This window comes from Dryobates pubescens, chromosome 32 (assembly GCF_014839835.1).
Source record: "Dryobates pubescens isolate bDryPub1 chromosome 32, bDryPub1.pri, whole genome shotgun sequence".
NCBI lineage: Eukaryota > Metazoa > Chordata > Aves > Piciformes > Picidae > Dryobates > Dryobates pubescens.
The window spans coordinates 5611140-5625745 of record NC_071643.1 but is presented as its reverse complement, the minus strand read 5'-3'; the positions used below and the strand labels follow the sequence as shown (position 1 = coordinate 5625745).

At 45.6% G+C, this 14606-nt stretch overlaps 1 protein-coding gene across 1 annotated transcript in view; it reads left to right on the top strand.

Moving 5' to 3' along the window:
* The first annotated feature begins 381 nt into the window (after positions 1-381).
* The window catches only part of ACAP2 (ArfGAP with coiled-coil, ankyrin repeat and PH domains 2), a 62906-nt gene continuing 48681 nt past the window's right edge, over positions 382-14606 (top strand). The window contains exon 1 of the mRNA XM_009908736.2: positions 382-503. Coding sequence (XP_009907038.1) covers positions 451-503 — 53 coding nt within the window. The 5' untranslated portion in view covers positions 382-450. The remainder of the gene's footprint in view (positions 504-14606) is intronic.

Here is a 14606-nt window from a genome sequence, read left to right as displayed (position 1 = left end):
CGACGTGGAAGTAGCCCGGCCGTTGGCTGTCTCCTCCTCGTGGCCCGCTTACTGGGCTGTCTTCCTGTTATGCCCTCCTCCCTCGCCTTGTGATTCGCCATGGCTCTCCCCTGCTCCTGTGACTGGCTGTCCTTCCTCCGCCCTACGCCGTTTTGGGAGAGGCGCTACCTATAGCGGCGTTTTATTGGCGATTTCTGCTGCTGGTTGCCGTCCATTGGTTTTTGGGGCTGTCAGTCGTGGTTGGGCGCGGGAGGCGGGCATGGGTGTTTCTCGGCGCGGCGTTTCCGCCGCAGCCGCTCGGCTGTCCGGCCCCACCGTCTCTCTTTGAGCACCGCCTTCGCCTAGCTCCGCCCGACGGCCGGCCTCCGGCCTCAGCTCGCCTCGGGCTCGCCCCGCCACCAGCAGCAGCAGTAGCAGCGGCGGCAGCGGCGCGCCCCGCGGCAGGGGAGGATGAAGGTGACCGTGGACTTCGAGGAGTGCCTGAAGGACTCTCCGCGTTTCAGGTGCCGTCGGGAAGGGGTCAGGCGGAGGTCTTGCGGGGGTCAGGCCGCGGTGTAGCGGGGAGGGGTATTGGGGACCACGCAGCGCGGTGATGGAAACGAATATGACAGCAGGGTGGGGAAGGGGTTGCTGGGGTAGGCCGGGCTGAGGGAATAGGGGCTGTGGGGTTCCTGGAGAGCGATGGTGAGCTGTGGGCAGTCGGCTCTAAGGAGAGTGGCAGGCTGGGTCTGGGGCTGTTGTGGGGAGGTGGTTATGTGGGAAGGGGTATGGGGGACAGTGTTTGGGCAGCGCGGGGTGGCAGGGCAGGGGCAGCGTGTGTGTAGGGGATGACCATGAGGGGTTTTGTAGAAGGTCAAGTGACCGTGTGTGTGGAAGGGGCTGTTGTAGGGCTCTCTAGGACGACGGGTTGCTGGGTTGTGCATGGATTCCGAGGAGGAGGGAAATGTAGGTGGTGGGGAGTACGAGGAAAGGGGGCAGCATGTCTGGGACTAGATGGGCAATGCTCGAGGTCTGGGGCTCCCGTGGAAGTAGCCCAGTCCGCAGTGAGCACTGCTGGGGTCACTCGCATTTGAGCAGATGTTGGCGAGAGAAGGGTGGCAGGCAGCTGGCGCAGGAAATGCTCAGCAGCTGAAGCAATGCCTGCTGAAGCTCAAGAGTGTGAACTCCCCAGTGGTCCATCTCTGTGCTCATCGGAGCTGTGCTTACACTTCAGCTTCCAGTGTCTCCTGCTTGCGTCCGCTGCATGCATCCGTGTTCAATCTGCCCTCTGTTGGGGTGCCAGTGCTAAACAAGCTCGGTATAATCTTGCTTCCCATTGTCAGAGTAGGGCACTTACTCTTTTGTTTTTCTCCGCTCGAGTGACCGCTTGTCTGTCATTGCTGTAGGCTAACCTCTGTCTAAGTTGGGCAACTTTCCCCCTTTTCTTTCTGTGTGCTCATATCTGTTCTGTGTAAATGTATTCCATCGCTGTGTCTACTCAGCGTAGTTCTGCCTGTGTTGGATGTGTGGCTGGTCTGTGCACATAGGCCCATTTCCTGTGCCTGATATCACTCTGCCAGCTGATGGAGAGGGAAGCAGCTCTGTGACTTGATGTGATGTGTCACTGCTCTGCCTCTTCTGGCCCGTGCTGAGCTCATGTTTGGAGTACCTGCGACTCTATGGTTGATACAAACGGGGCGGGCTCTGTCTCTTGAAGGAAACAGTCCTGCTCTTCCTCTGGTCTCTGGCTCTACGTTCTCGCCTTCTCTTCTGTTAGCTTTAGCAATCATGTGATTGTGGGATTTGGAGGAAGTTGGAGAAGAAGGCTTGAATGGCTTACTCCTGGCAGAATTTGCGAGTTCCCAGTCTTCTCCTTTGCTTCTGTCTTTGCAGCCAGCTTGTCCTTGGCTGCTTCTCCGTGGATTTTTCTGATGACTGTAACTTTTATTGTTGGATCCTTCAGCGAGCTAGCTGCCCTGGCAGAAGACACTGGATGGTTTTCTAGGTTAGTGAGTGTAGGAAAGATTGCAAGGGGTGTGTAACCTATTAAAGCTGATGGGGAGAAGGAAGAGGAAACTTCACTGTGAGAAGTAAGGCCAGAGTGAGACCTGTCCTGATGTAGCTGGGACCTTGTGCATTGGCTTAGCTGCTCCCCCAACTTCACCAAGAGTTGGACATGCTTGCTAGTATAAGAACATTCTGACACAACTAGTTAGTGTGGTTTAGTGACAGTGCAGTCATAGTTTGGCTTTATTTAACCCTAGAATGATACCATTAAATATATATGTATTTTAATTGCTGATACTTGCTGAAGTATAGAACACACTTGAGAGAGCAAAAAATTGAGTAAAACTAGTGAGCAGAAGTGTGCTGCTGCCTCCTCAAGTTAAGAGCTGCTAGTTGATTTGATCTTGCTTTGTATCATTCTCCTTTTGCCCCCTCTTGATTCCTTCAAGGAGAAGAGCTGAAACCCCCTGTGTTGGGGTCTTCTAGTACATTGTGTTCATTCTGACAGTTGTTGATATTAACTATATTTGGAGAAATTGCAGAACACCTTCTGGTGTAATCACTTGCTGCCTCCACTGCATCCTTCCAACCTTTAACTGATAGGAAGTGGTTTAAAGAACGAAGCAAAAATCCTGTGGTGTTTCTGAAAAGAGTTGGTGTCTTTCATTATCAGTCATTGGTATTTTCTGTTGCAGCTGTCCTCCTTGGTGCTCTTAGGAGGTACCTAAACCAAATACCAGAAACTTTCTAAATGAAGTTTGCTGCAGTGGTTTTATTGAGGGATGATAGAGACACTAATACAGAGCCAAGGCCCTTAGAAGTCCTAATGTTCTTGCAGGGAGTAGTGTTGGATGTAAGGCACCTTCTTGTGCTGTCTGCCTTGTCTTAAAGCAGAGCTGCGGCTCTCTCCTGACCTTGCTGAGCAGGTGGGTGTAGTCTCTGTCCTTCCCATTGGTATACCTGTTGGAGCAGTTGCATAAACCTGTTGGGAGGTATATAGAGTGTGCAGAAATGTCATGCAGTTTGCTTTCTTCTAGTCATGGAGAGAACTGGGAGGACATGGGTGAATCAGAGTTTCTGAGTCACCAAATCCCTCTTTTCACAGGGAGCTATTTAAATCTTGTAACACATGCTACTACATCCAGCCTCAGACACATGGCTTTCTGGCTTATCTGTTTGCCATGAAGTTCACATGGGTTATTTTTTTGAGCTCTAATTTGGGACTATGATAGTTACCCAAATCAAAGTTGGTTTGCTTGTGTAATACGCATATGAAGGGAGCATGGGTTGCCAGTGTTGAGCTGCTGATAGGTAATTAGCTGATAATGGCTATAGAGGTTCACCTCAGAAGTACAGTGGCTTATTTCATACTGAGTAATGTGTTTGGTCCCCCTCCACCCACCTCAGGAGATAAATAAAGCTTTCCATTTTAAAACCTGAAGCAGCAGTGGCTTCTTGCATCACTGGGTTTGTAAGCTTACGACATACCAGATCAGTCTGGGGCTGGAAACTTGAGGCTTAGAACTGATTTGGAAAAGGCTGATGGAAAGGCTGTGAATTCAGGCATGCTTTTGCAGATTTGGAATCATGGTGGGGTTTTTTTTTTTTTTAAGCTTGCTTTGAAAACAGTTGTGCTGAAGTCATGTGCTTTTCCTTCATGGCTCCTCCTCTTAAAGTATGGACAGTCCAAAAGACCTGGCACGGAAATGTGCTTGCAGTTCTTCAACAGCCCGTCGATGACTCCCCATCGAATGAAGAAGTTGCCTGGGGAGGGGCCTTGGAGAAGTCCTTGAGCAGTAGGAACTGAGCTGTGCTGGCAAGTTCTGTGTATATAGTCAGGGATTCCTGGAGTGGCTTTTTGATGTGCAAATAGTACTGTGAAATAATACTTTAAACTCTGACACCAAATTTCTCGTTGTTTTAATGGAGTGGGCTTTCACATTGGTGTTTCATGCACTGTTTTGTTTTGCTTTGGTAAGCAAAGAACTTTTGATGAGAGAGGTTGGGCTCTGTAGCAGCCACTTGAATCACTCCAAACCCTCCATTTTTAGAAAGGAGAAGCAAGTTTTAGTGATGTGGCTATAGATCTGCTGCAAGTAACGGGTTAACAATCTTGATTAACAGCAAATGAAAGAAAAAGCAACATTCTGTTGGTTGTGATGTATGCAAGTGTAAGAACTACAGCCTGGGGTCAGAGTGGCTGGAGAGCAGCCAGGCAGAGAGGGACCTGGGGGTGCTGGTCGATGGTTGGCTGAACATGAGCCTGCAGTGTGCCCAGGCAGCCAAGAGGGCCAATGGCATCCTGGCCTGCATCAGGAACAGTGTGGCCAGCAGGAGCAGGGAGGTCATTGTGCCCCTGTACACTGCACTGGTTAGGCCGCACCTCGAGTCCTGTGTCCAGTTCTGGGCCCCTCAGTTTAGGAAGGAGGTTGACTTGCTGGAGCCTGTCCAGAGAAGAGCAACAAAGTTGGTGAGGGGTTTGGAACACAGCCCTGTGAGGAGAGGCTGAGGGAGCTGGGGTTGCTTAGCCTGGAGAAGAGGAGGCTCAGGGGTGACCTTATTGCTCTCTACAACTACCTGAAGGGAGGTTGTAGACAGGCAGAGGTTGGTCGCTTCTCCCAGGCACCCAGCACCAGAACAAGAGGACACAGTCGCAGGCTGTGCCAGGGGAAGTTTAGGTTGGATGTTAGGAAAAAGTTCTATACTGCAGGCTCCTGTTCAGCCTACCATCAACCAGCACCCCCAGGTCCCTCTCTGCCTGGCTGCTCTCCAGCCACTCTGACCCCAGCCTGTAGCACTGCCTGGGGTTGTTGTGGCCAATGTGCATGAAATGTGTCATGAAATCAGGTTGTCTTGATTTGGGTAGTGCACCTAAGTTGTCTGAATTTAGAAGCAGCTCTCTCTCATGAATGACACAGTTTAGGGGGCTTTAATGTTGATCCTGTTTCTCTGTTGTCTGTTTATGATTTGTCCTAAGTAACAGCAAACTGAAAAATCTTAACCCTCTCTTAAATTTGTAATAGAAGCTTAAAGTGTTAATTTATTTGCTTTTGGTCTCTTAAGTTTTTATCTGGGAATGTTTTAAAGACCCCCACACACACTGAGGATGTAGTAACAGAAGTGGTACTGTAGTAGTAACAGAGTCTGCTAGTTAGCATGTTGCTGTAGCACAGCAGCAGGAGCAGTTGCTGAAGAACTGATCTTAATTAAGCCTGATCTTTTGTGAGTACTTGCAGAATTGGGACAGCTTATTTATGTGTCTGTGCCCTGCTGCTGTAATTATCCAAGCTCTTACAGTTGTTCAGGTTTTAAATATAGATTTGAATAGTTTTTGTTCTTTAGCCTGGAGTGCCTCATTTGTGTTGGCTAAGCACATCTCCTGTAATTACATTAAGAACTGAGGTAATGGAGATAGTAGTGTTGTATTTGTGTGTGGGAGAGGAATATCAGTGTTAAATCTCTGGAAAGCAGGGTTAGAGTGTTCATTAGGTGATGGGCAACTGTAAAATAGAAATCAGTCTGTCGTGGGCTTTGGGCAGCTTTGTGTTTTCCTGTGATGCATCTGTGAAACCATTTGTCCCCAAACAGCAACTGTGCTGATTTAGCTGTCTTAGCAGTGTCCCCTTCTTGACAACCTTGTGCTCAGAACTGTAGTATCTAGAGTTAGCACTTTTCCTGTTCTTGCTTTGTGCAGTAAGTGTTGTGACTGAAACTTGGGCTGTTGGTGAAGTTTTACTGCAGTCAATAATTCTAAGAAGTCCCCGGAGCAAACTCTGTCCTGACAGCCTGCTCTGGGAGGAAAAGGGAAGTCATTTGCATTGACTGCAGAAACATTCCTGCTGAAATTATAGTTTGCCTGGCTCTTGATGGAGGCCTTTTGGTCTAAATCAAGTAGCTTGAGATCTCAAGGAGATGGAAAGGGAGAAGTGTCAGGGAGTGCCACATACCCCACCAATAAACACCATGTGGTTTCTTAATGTGATGTCTTTCAGTGCCTTACATTTACAGGGACAGGAAAGAGAAGAATAAATTCTGACTAATTTAGTTACCTTTTTGGGTTTTTGCCTCTAACTTGTACAGGCAGAGTTCTGTTCAAAGATGTGCAGAACTTTAGACCTTGTAAATGCATTTGTGATTTTTTTTTGAGCAGATACCCTGCTGTTTCTTTGAGAGTCAGATATCCCTCTGAGTTTAGGCAATACTGTAGATGGTTTGCTTTTGGCTAACAGTGGAGTTGTAACTAAAAGAACAGTTCAAGTAGCTGCCTGCAGTGGAGGTCATTCTGAGGAGGTGCAGGTTAGCATGTGGGCTGTGGCATTACTTTAATATGTGCAGGAGTTTCTCTGTGACTATGTAAATCCTTGTTTTTTGTTGCTACTCTCTCATATGGGTAAGAGATTAGATCAGGAGCACAAGAAATAGTAGATATTATCATTATGATCTTAAACTAAACCATTTCAAGCAGTCCAGTAAAGTAGACTAAAACCTTAATCTCCCTAGGAAACTGGCAGATACCTCAACATTGCACACTTGTAAGATTCAGCTGGACAGTGTACTGGGCTGTGCTGTCTATAAGCAGTGGTTTTCCAAAGAGAGATTGGACCACATAATCCTGGAGGTCCCTTCCAACTGGGTATTTGGTCATTTCATGATTGTGTTGCTTCCCTGATGATCTCTTGGAGAGAAGTCCTTGCATATGCATCAGAATAATGACAGTTAACATACATCTTATGAATAGTAAAAGTAGCTAGACCTCAGACCTAGGGTAAATCAGTTCACAGAATCATAGAATCAATAAGGTTGGAAAAGACCTCAAAGATCATCAAGTCCAACCTGTCACCCAACACCTCATGACTACTAAACCATGGCACCAAGTGCCACGTCCAATCCCCTCTTGAACACCTCCAGGGATGGGGACTCCACCACCTCCCTGGGCAGCACATTCCAACATCTAACAACTCTCTCTGGGAAGAACTTTCTCCTCACCTCCAGTCTAAACTTCCCCTGGTGTAGCTTGAGACTGTGTCCTCCTGTCCTGGTGCTGGTTGCCTGGGAGAAGAGACCAACCCCTTCCTGGCTACAACCTCCCTTCAGGTAGTTGTAGGCAGCAAGAAGGTCTTCCCTGAGCCTCCTCTTCTCCAGGCTTTGATGCACTGTGAGTAATGCATGCCTGTGTAGAGAAAAAGTTTCATTTATGTCCTGTATACCTTTTCAAGCTGAGAAGACAGAGGGATAGGCTAAGAAAATAATTTGCTGCCAAGGAGTCCCTTCAAGTGTTTTATGAATGAGAGGAGGTTTTGAGTAGACAATGCCTGTCAGACTTGTGGCATAAATCTTTCTGTAATTCAGGCTTTCTGCTTGATTTCCAAGTTCTCTGAAGTTCTAAGACTTCACAGTATACAAGCATGGTGGGGCAGAAGAATTCTTAGAGTTCATGTCTCAGCAGTAATGGGAATTTAAATAGCTGTATTGTGGTTTTGCACCAGAGAGTCTAACAATAGCCAGCACACACAAACTACCTTCTTTTTTTCTCCCCTTTCATGGATTTATGAACAATTTTGTGTGGCTAAACATAAATCAGAAGTAGTGATCGGTTTGCATGGTGTGACTTGGAAATTTCCAGGGTGTAATATTGTGGTTTCAGCTGGGTATCATACAGAGAGAAATTGGAGGAGCTACATGTAGTGAAACGTGTTCCATTTAACAGAACTGAAATAACCCAGCGAGGCCTGTGCAAAAGAACTCCAGATTTCCATCCCTCTGGACTCCAGATATTCATTGAACTGGGAACACATGGATGTCAAACATGCTCCATGTTTCTGTGCATTTGAAATGTAGTCTTCAATTACTAGTGACCTTGTAATTACTTTTGCAATAGGTGTCTGACTTCTGTGATGCTGTAGGTCATGTCCCAGCGTTTGGTGTGCTGGTGGTTAGGGTTACTGATGTTGTGGATAGAAGTTTGAATCGAATTCACTCCTTTGGCACAAAGGAAAGGTGTGTAGCATCCAGTCTAACTTCTGGCTGTGAAGATTATCCTTTCTGCCTTCTTTAGAGGACTTCATGAAAGTAGTCAGCCTCTTCATTTGACTTTAGTGTAGAGAAGATGCAGTGTTATTACCATATCTTTGTTTTCATGTAGCGTGCTGCTGCTGATACGCTTGAGGTTTAAGGTGACCAAAGGAAGAGCAGGGTGGGTAAAGAAGAAAAATTAAGTGGAGCTGTGTTAAGCCTTGTGATCTTAACTGGGACTAGCAAAAGGCTTTAAAAAGACTAGGTGCTGAGCTGAAAATGGCAGCTACATCTTGTCTTCCCTAGAAGTGTAGCATTTATGAAAGCTGGTTGGGGTTCCTGTCTGTAGGAAGAGTTGAGTAAGTAGTGAAAAAGCTCCCTCCTTTCTTAACTTCCTCAAACAGGAACAAGAGAGTTCATCTCATCTACCATGTAGCTGTCTCTTCTTAAGGCAGTTCTTAGGCTTAAGCTCCTTTAAATCTTAATGAAGATAAATAGTTGTATCCTAAGTGCCTCTTTATTTGTTTCAGCCATATTGGTTAGAATGAGGTGAATTGCCCCCTGGAAATGGCTTGTTCTGTCTCCTCCAAAGGTGATTGAGGTGACTAACTCAGGTATTTGTGCATAGGTATCAGTATTTGACCAGGTAAGTCATACTGCAAGAACAGAACAAATGTATTGGCTTTGCTAGGGAGGGTTGTTATGGAGGATAAAAACTGCTTAAGATGACTGAAGCATCTCTGGTATTTCATTGGGGATACAACTGCTGGCTGAATTTGCTGCTAAACTGAACTTAAAGAAGTGTGTGTACCTGTGCACACCCTCTCCATAGGATTGTTCTCCAGGAGAGTCCTCCAGTTGTAGAAATGATTATTTTTTTCCCCAAGGTGCTCATTTAACTTCCTGGAGTGCTTGCTTGCTTTTGTCAGGGGTCTGATTTTTGAAGGCTGTATTCCCTTTATTCTGTCTTGCTTAAGTTATCCCCAAATGAATTGTGAAAAGGACAAGATGAAGTGTTAAATGTGCCTACTGCAGCAAAATATCCTCTGTGTTGTAGGTTTCTGTCTGGCAAAGATTTACAGTTGATTTAAGATGAAAAACCCTTCAGTACCTCATTAATAAGTTATAGATGAGCTTCTGTTTGATTGAGAAACAGCTTACCTGCAACTAGCATTGACAGATCACTGAAAGCTCAGGGTCTTCAACATCTCCTGATGACTAAAAGTAGTGGGAGAAAAGATACTGAGTGTACCCAAGGAATATTTAAACTCTTCCAAGGGCTGTGGGTGTACCATATGCATTTTGTAGTTGTGTTGGTAATATTCCACATGCTGATTGAGTTATTTATTTTAATAGATCACCCATTATCATTTGAGGGGGGGGGGGGTGAATAAGAGAGGAGATCAGCTTTCACAGCTGGGGTAGTACTAAATGCATGTAACGCTGTATTCTCCTGCCCCCAATACTTGTGCTCTTTGTTATCTTGAGATTGGATCATTTGACTGGCTGCTTCGGTGTGAAATAGACTTGGTGGTATGAAGGGAGTGGTAAAACTACAAAATAAAACGATTAACTTTCATGTAAAACAGGCTTAGGTGTGTACACACACATCTCAAGTCCAGAGTTTGTCTATGGCAACAAAGCTGCAGCCTCTGTTCTGACTGTCAGATGGAGCGTTCTGATCTTTATCCAAGCGTAGTGCCAAAAGAGTCTGCTTCTGAAATGGACCAAAAGGTCAACACTTGTATAGGGGACTCAATCTTCCTAGCCCATCTGGAGCTTTTCTCTGGTTTCAATAGAGAGGACCCACCTGATATAACTGGAATTAACTGAGACTGTAGAGAGCTGATGGTCATTAGCTGTGTGAACCAGGGTGAGCTCTTGTTCTAAATGTTTTGCCATCTTGAGCGTTGCACTCCACAGAACTTTGCTAACTGCTGTAGGCTTAACTTATCAGCTAAGGAGATTACAAAGAGATGGATAGTGCCTTCCTTTTCCAAAATCAAAGCAAGCACAAGACTTGGATTGAGGTGCTATCTGTAAAGAATACTCTTTGATTAGAGAATACTCAGATACCCAGGTGCCCCTGATTTATAGGAGGTTTTCTCTACAGTTCTGATGGTGACTCAGAGTGATACACTGGGGCAATGCAGTGACAGTTACTCTTTGCCTTTCAGGGACATCTACCCTGTCATTTACACTGGCTGCATTTGACATACACAAGGAGTATCTTTCCAAATCAGGGATTAATTTCTTCAGTCTTGCTCAGATGATTATTGCTTACAGCTTTTAGAAGAAAAAGTTGATGTGGCTCCTTAGCATCTGGCTAGGAACTCTAGATATTGAGGCTGACAGCGTGTAGTTTAGGTGGAGGGATGTCCTACCTTACATTCTTTGCAATTGGTTGCTTCATGGTTAAACTTCCAGTTCCCTTTCCTGACCTCACTCTGTGTTTGAGTTCCCAAATGTTCAAATCCTTCACTTCTGCTGATGCTGCTGTGTTCAAGCTCCTGGGTACTTGCTGAGATGTAAAAGATGAAAGCAGCCCTGGGATGCTTGTAAATTTTCACCGACAAAAAGTTTCTGCACAGCACCATCAGTTTCCTGAGCTTGTTTCTGCTGCCCTTGTTGCTGTTGCAACATCTTGATACTGTAGTTCTACTTCCTTGCCTGGTAGCAAGGCCTCCTAAAAACCTTTTGCCTCATTCCTGAGGTGTGCAGGGCAGGTATTGTGTGGTATGTTGCAGCTTTATCAGAGTTTGCATTTAGGAATGGAATCAACTTCTCTGTGAAGCTTTCATGCTCACCATTGTGTTCCCATCTTGTTCATAACTGTCTCATAATGCTCATAACACTGAAGCTGAAAGGAGAAGAAAACCTTGCTTACCAAAATCTTCGTGGAAAAAGAGAGTTGCTCATTTCCTAGTGAAGCTTACTAACTGCCAGCCTCTCTTCAGATAAAAAAGCTCAGGGAAGAGGGAAAACTATTGGGAAAAGAGGACTGGTGGGAATTCCTGGCCATTCAGTGCAAATGCATAATGAAAGAAAAAGATCAAGAATGTAGGGGCTGCAGGTAGCACAAATGCCCTTGCAGGCTGTGTGAGACACATCAAATGCTGCTGCACGTTTAGTATTAACTAGTTTGACTTTCAGCATGACTGAGGAAGTTTCTCCTGGTATGTCAGGGAGCATTCATCATCTGTTCCTCAGCATGGAGGGGCTCTGTGCCAGTGGGGAAAAACTGCTGTGGTGCCAAACCAAGACTTCAATAGGCTCTGCAACAGGCTACAACAGCATTCTTTCTTTAGACCATAGTAATGGTTATGACACATCTCATAAGTTACACAACTCTTCTTGCATGTAGCCAAGGTTATTAGGCTTTATTGTTCAGTCTCTGACTTATTTGTCCCTTTATATGTCATGTTTCATCTTTAATCTGTAGTTGCCTGATGCTGTTGTACATGCACCAAGTGTACTCCTTGTTAGCATCTTGGTTAAGAAGCCTCTAGATACCTTTTTATATCTAAACTATAGATGAAGGAAATCATATGAAGTGTACAGTGATTGGGGGGAAACAGCTGCTCACATACTGGAGGGTGGGTCTGCCAGACTGTGTTAGCAAGAGCATAGCTGGCAAGTTGAGAGGAGAGATAATTGCCCTTTATTTAGCTGTCAGCAGGCTAAGTCTGAAACGTTAAGACAAATTTTGGGGCTATGCTTGTAAAAGAGAGATTACCAAAATGAAAGACCTGCAGCTAAAGGCAACTGGAATGGAGTACATGGAATTCTAGGAGAGGGTGATTGTAGGGTTCAGGTGATTGGTGTAGGTGTGGGGTTTGGGATTCAGGTGCACAGTAGAAAGAGGTGGTTGGAGGATGCAGCAGTGCATGTCGTTTACATGCACTGAGAGTTGAGCATGGTAACAGTTGCCTGAGAAGGTTGTGTTGCTTCCCTCCTCCATTCTCATTCCATGTGGAGAGGGCCAGAAGTGTTAAAGTTGATAGAAGTTACTTTGGGTGGAGCAGAGGGAAATAATTTCCTCTTCAGTGTGTTTGCCGCAGCGGTGTGACGTTGCAGGCTCTTGGTGATGTATGTGTTGATCTGTAGTTTTGTTAGCAGAGGGGGGGATGGCTTACAGAGGGCTTGTCGTGTGTGCCCAGTGGAGCTGACTGTTATGGCATTGCTAGTTTCTTTCCTGTGGCATTCACAGTGGTTTTCTGTCTGGAGGACTTTGCTGTCAGCATTGCATTTCTCTGTACGGTGGTATGAGTCATGGTCTTGTATGTGTGTTCCTCAGCCTTGTTTTACCCTCAGCAGTAAGTCTGTGCTTGTTTCTAAAGTAAGCTGTAAGCTATTGCTTGGTGTCTGAAGTGTGATACCTTGGTGCAACTCCTATGGGTGGAGTGAGAGAGGGAGAGCATCTGGACCAATAAGGTGAGCAAGTGTAGTATCTTGTGTGGCTCACCTGCAGTTTAATTTACCTTTGCATGATATTTACAGCTTGTAGTCCATCTTCTGATTAATGTCTACTGGCCTTTTTTGCTATCTGTTACTTGATGGACTCTGGAACAGAGGAGGAGACATTCCTGTAAATCATCAGGTGGATTTTGCACTTTGGTATCTTCTTATTTCCAGTTTTTCAGATTCAGTGTCTTTTAGGTTTTGTTTTGGTGGTGTTTTCCAAGTTGTCTTCAAGGTGTTTTGGAGTTACCTTGCTTTAAACTCTCTTGTGTCATTGTGAGAAACTTAATGGCTTACTCCTATTTCCTTCTGTTAGTGGGGGTGCTGAATGCAGACACTGTCAGGAGTGGTCCATGAGCCACTCCAGTATTGATTTTGCTGATTTTTGCCTTAGTCTGATAAATGAGATCAAAATGATAAGAAATCATTATCCTGTTGGTCTGTTCATCAGAATCTGCGCAGCACAGGTTGAAAGCTATGTCTGGTATCACAATGTCATAGCACGAGTGCTTGGTAATTTTGATGTAGTTTGATTTGAGGAGAGGCTGAGGGAGCTGGGGTTGCTTAGCCTGGAGAAGAGGAGGCTCAGGGGAGGCCTCATTGCTGTCTACAACTACCAGAAGGGAGGTTGTAGCCCTGAGGGGGTTGGTCTCTGCTCCCAGGCAACCAGCACCAGAACAAGAGGACACAGTCTCAAGCTGCACCAGGGGAAGTTTAGACTGGAGGTGAGGAGAAAGTTCTTCCCAGAGAGAGTTGTTAGCCATTGGAATGTGCTGCCCAGGGAGGTGGTGGAGTCACCATCCCTGGAGGTGTTCAAGAGGGGATTGGATGTGGCACTTGGTGCCGTGGTCTAGTCATGAGGTCTGTGGTGACAGGTTGGACTCGATGATCTTTGTGGTCTCTTCCAACCTTGATTCTGTGATTTTTACACTTGTCTAAGGCTGTGATACCACTGTGGGGTGCAAAGATAGCTTGCATCCCATCTCTACTAGTTTCTGTGTTGGGTTTGTACTTAACATGAGAGTTAGCATGATCAGTTGCTTTTATTTCAGCCAGTTAGGAGCCAGCTGTATCCAGCTTTAGCTCTTGCAGTTACTGAGCTGTGTGCTTGGTATTACAGTCAGCAGTGCTTTAGTCCAGACTTAAGTTATTTCCTTGTTATTTTGTGTTGGCAGTTTGTGGCATAGGTGACCCATTATCCTTCTAGAGGAGAGTTTAGCTGTCATCTTTCTGTTTAGTAACTGGGGTTCTTGGAGTCCCATGGTACCTTAACCTGGATAAAGTCCTTCACCGGTCACTGAAGGGGAGCGCCTGTGCTGGATGCCAGAGAGTTCATCTTTCCTTTGCTTTATGCTGGGCTATGTAACTGGTGACACTATCCTCATTTAAAAAGGCTGCTAAGTTAGGTCTTGAGTTTTTTTTCTATCATCTATACTCCTCCTGCATTGCTGCTGCAACCATGCAGGAAGCTGTATCTAGCAAACAGAACCGTGTTTTAGGAAGGGAGGTGGAGAAAAGGAGGAGCAGCAGAGGAGACAAATGCATTCCTGAGAGTCCTTGTTACAGAGCATGGAGAGAATGGGAGATGGCTCACTTAAAAAAGCTGTCCTCCACCCTTCTGCAGCTGTTCCTGGTTTTATGCATTGCCACACAGTGTTTTAACAGATGTTTCACTTACACTGGGGCAGATCTGATGCTTATTCATCGTGTCAGAGCCTTCTGGCTAAGATTAACCTGATGCAAACCCTGCTCCCACTTCACTAAGGAGCAATATTTTTGGTACATGTCAGATCTGGCACTTGGTCCTCAGCTCTTCTATGACCACTTCCTATGTTTATAGCTGGGAATTGGGGTTTGGCTGCAGACATGAGATTTACTCAGAATTATGAGGATTTTCTGTGAATTTTAAGTAATTCTTGACGCAGGTGCTCTGGAGAGAGAAATGCACCCTTCAATTCTGTGGCTTTGGGAAGCAAGAAGAAAAACAAGGTTAGCATTAACATAGCACAGCTCACATCAGCTCCTCTTCATCAGTTCCCTAGCCCAGTATGAGAGCAATTTTTGGAATTAGATGATGTTAGTACATAATTAGGGGTATGTAGCTGTGGCCTGATACTTTCCATTGCAATTGTGCTTGTGATCCAGTG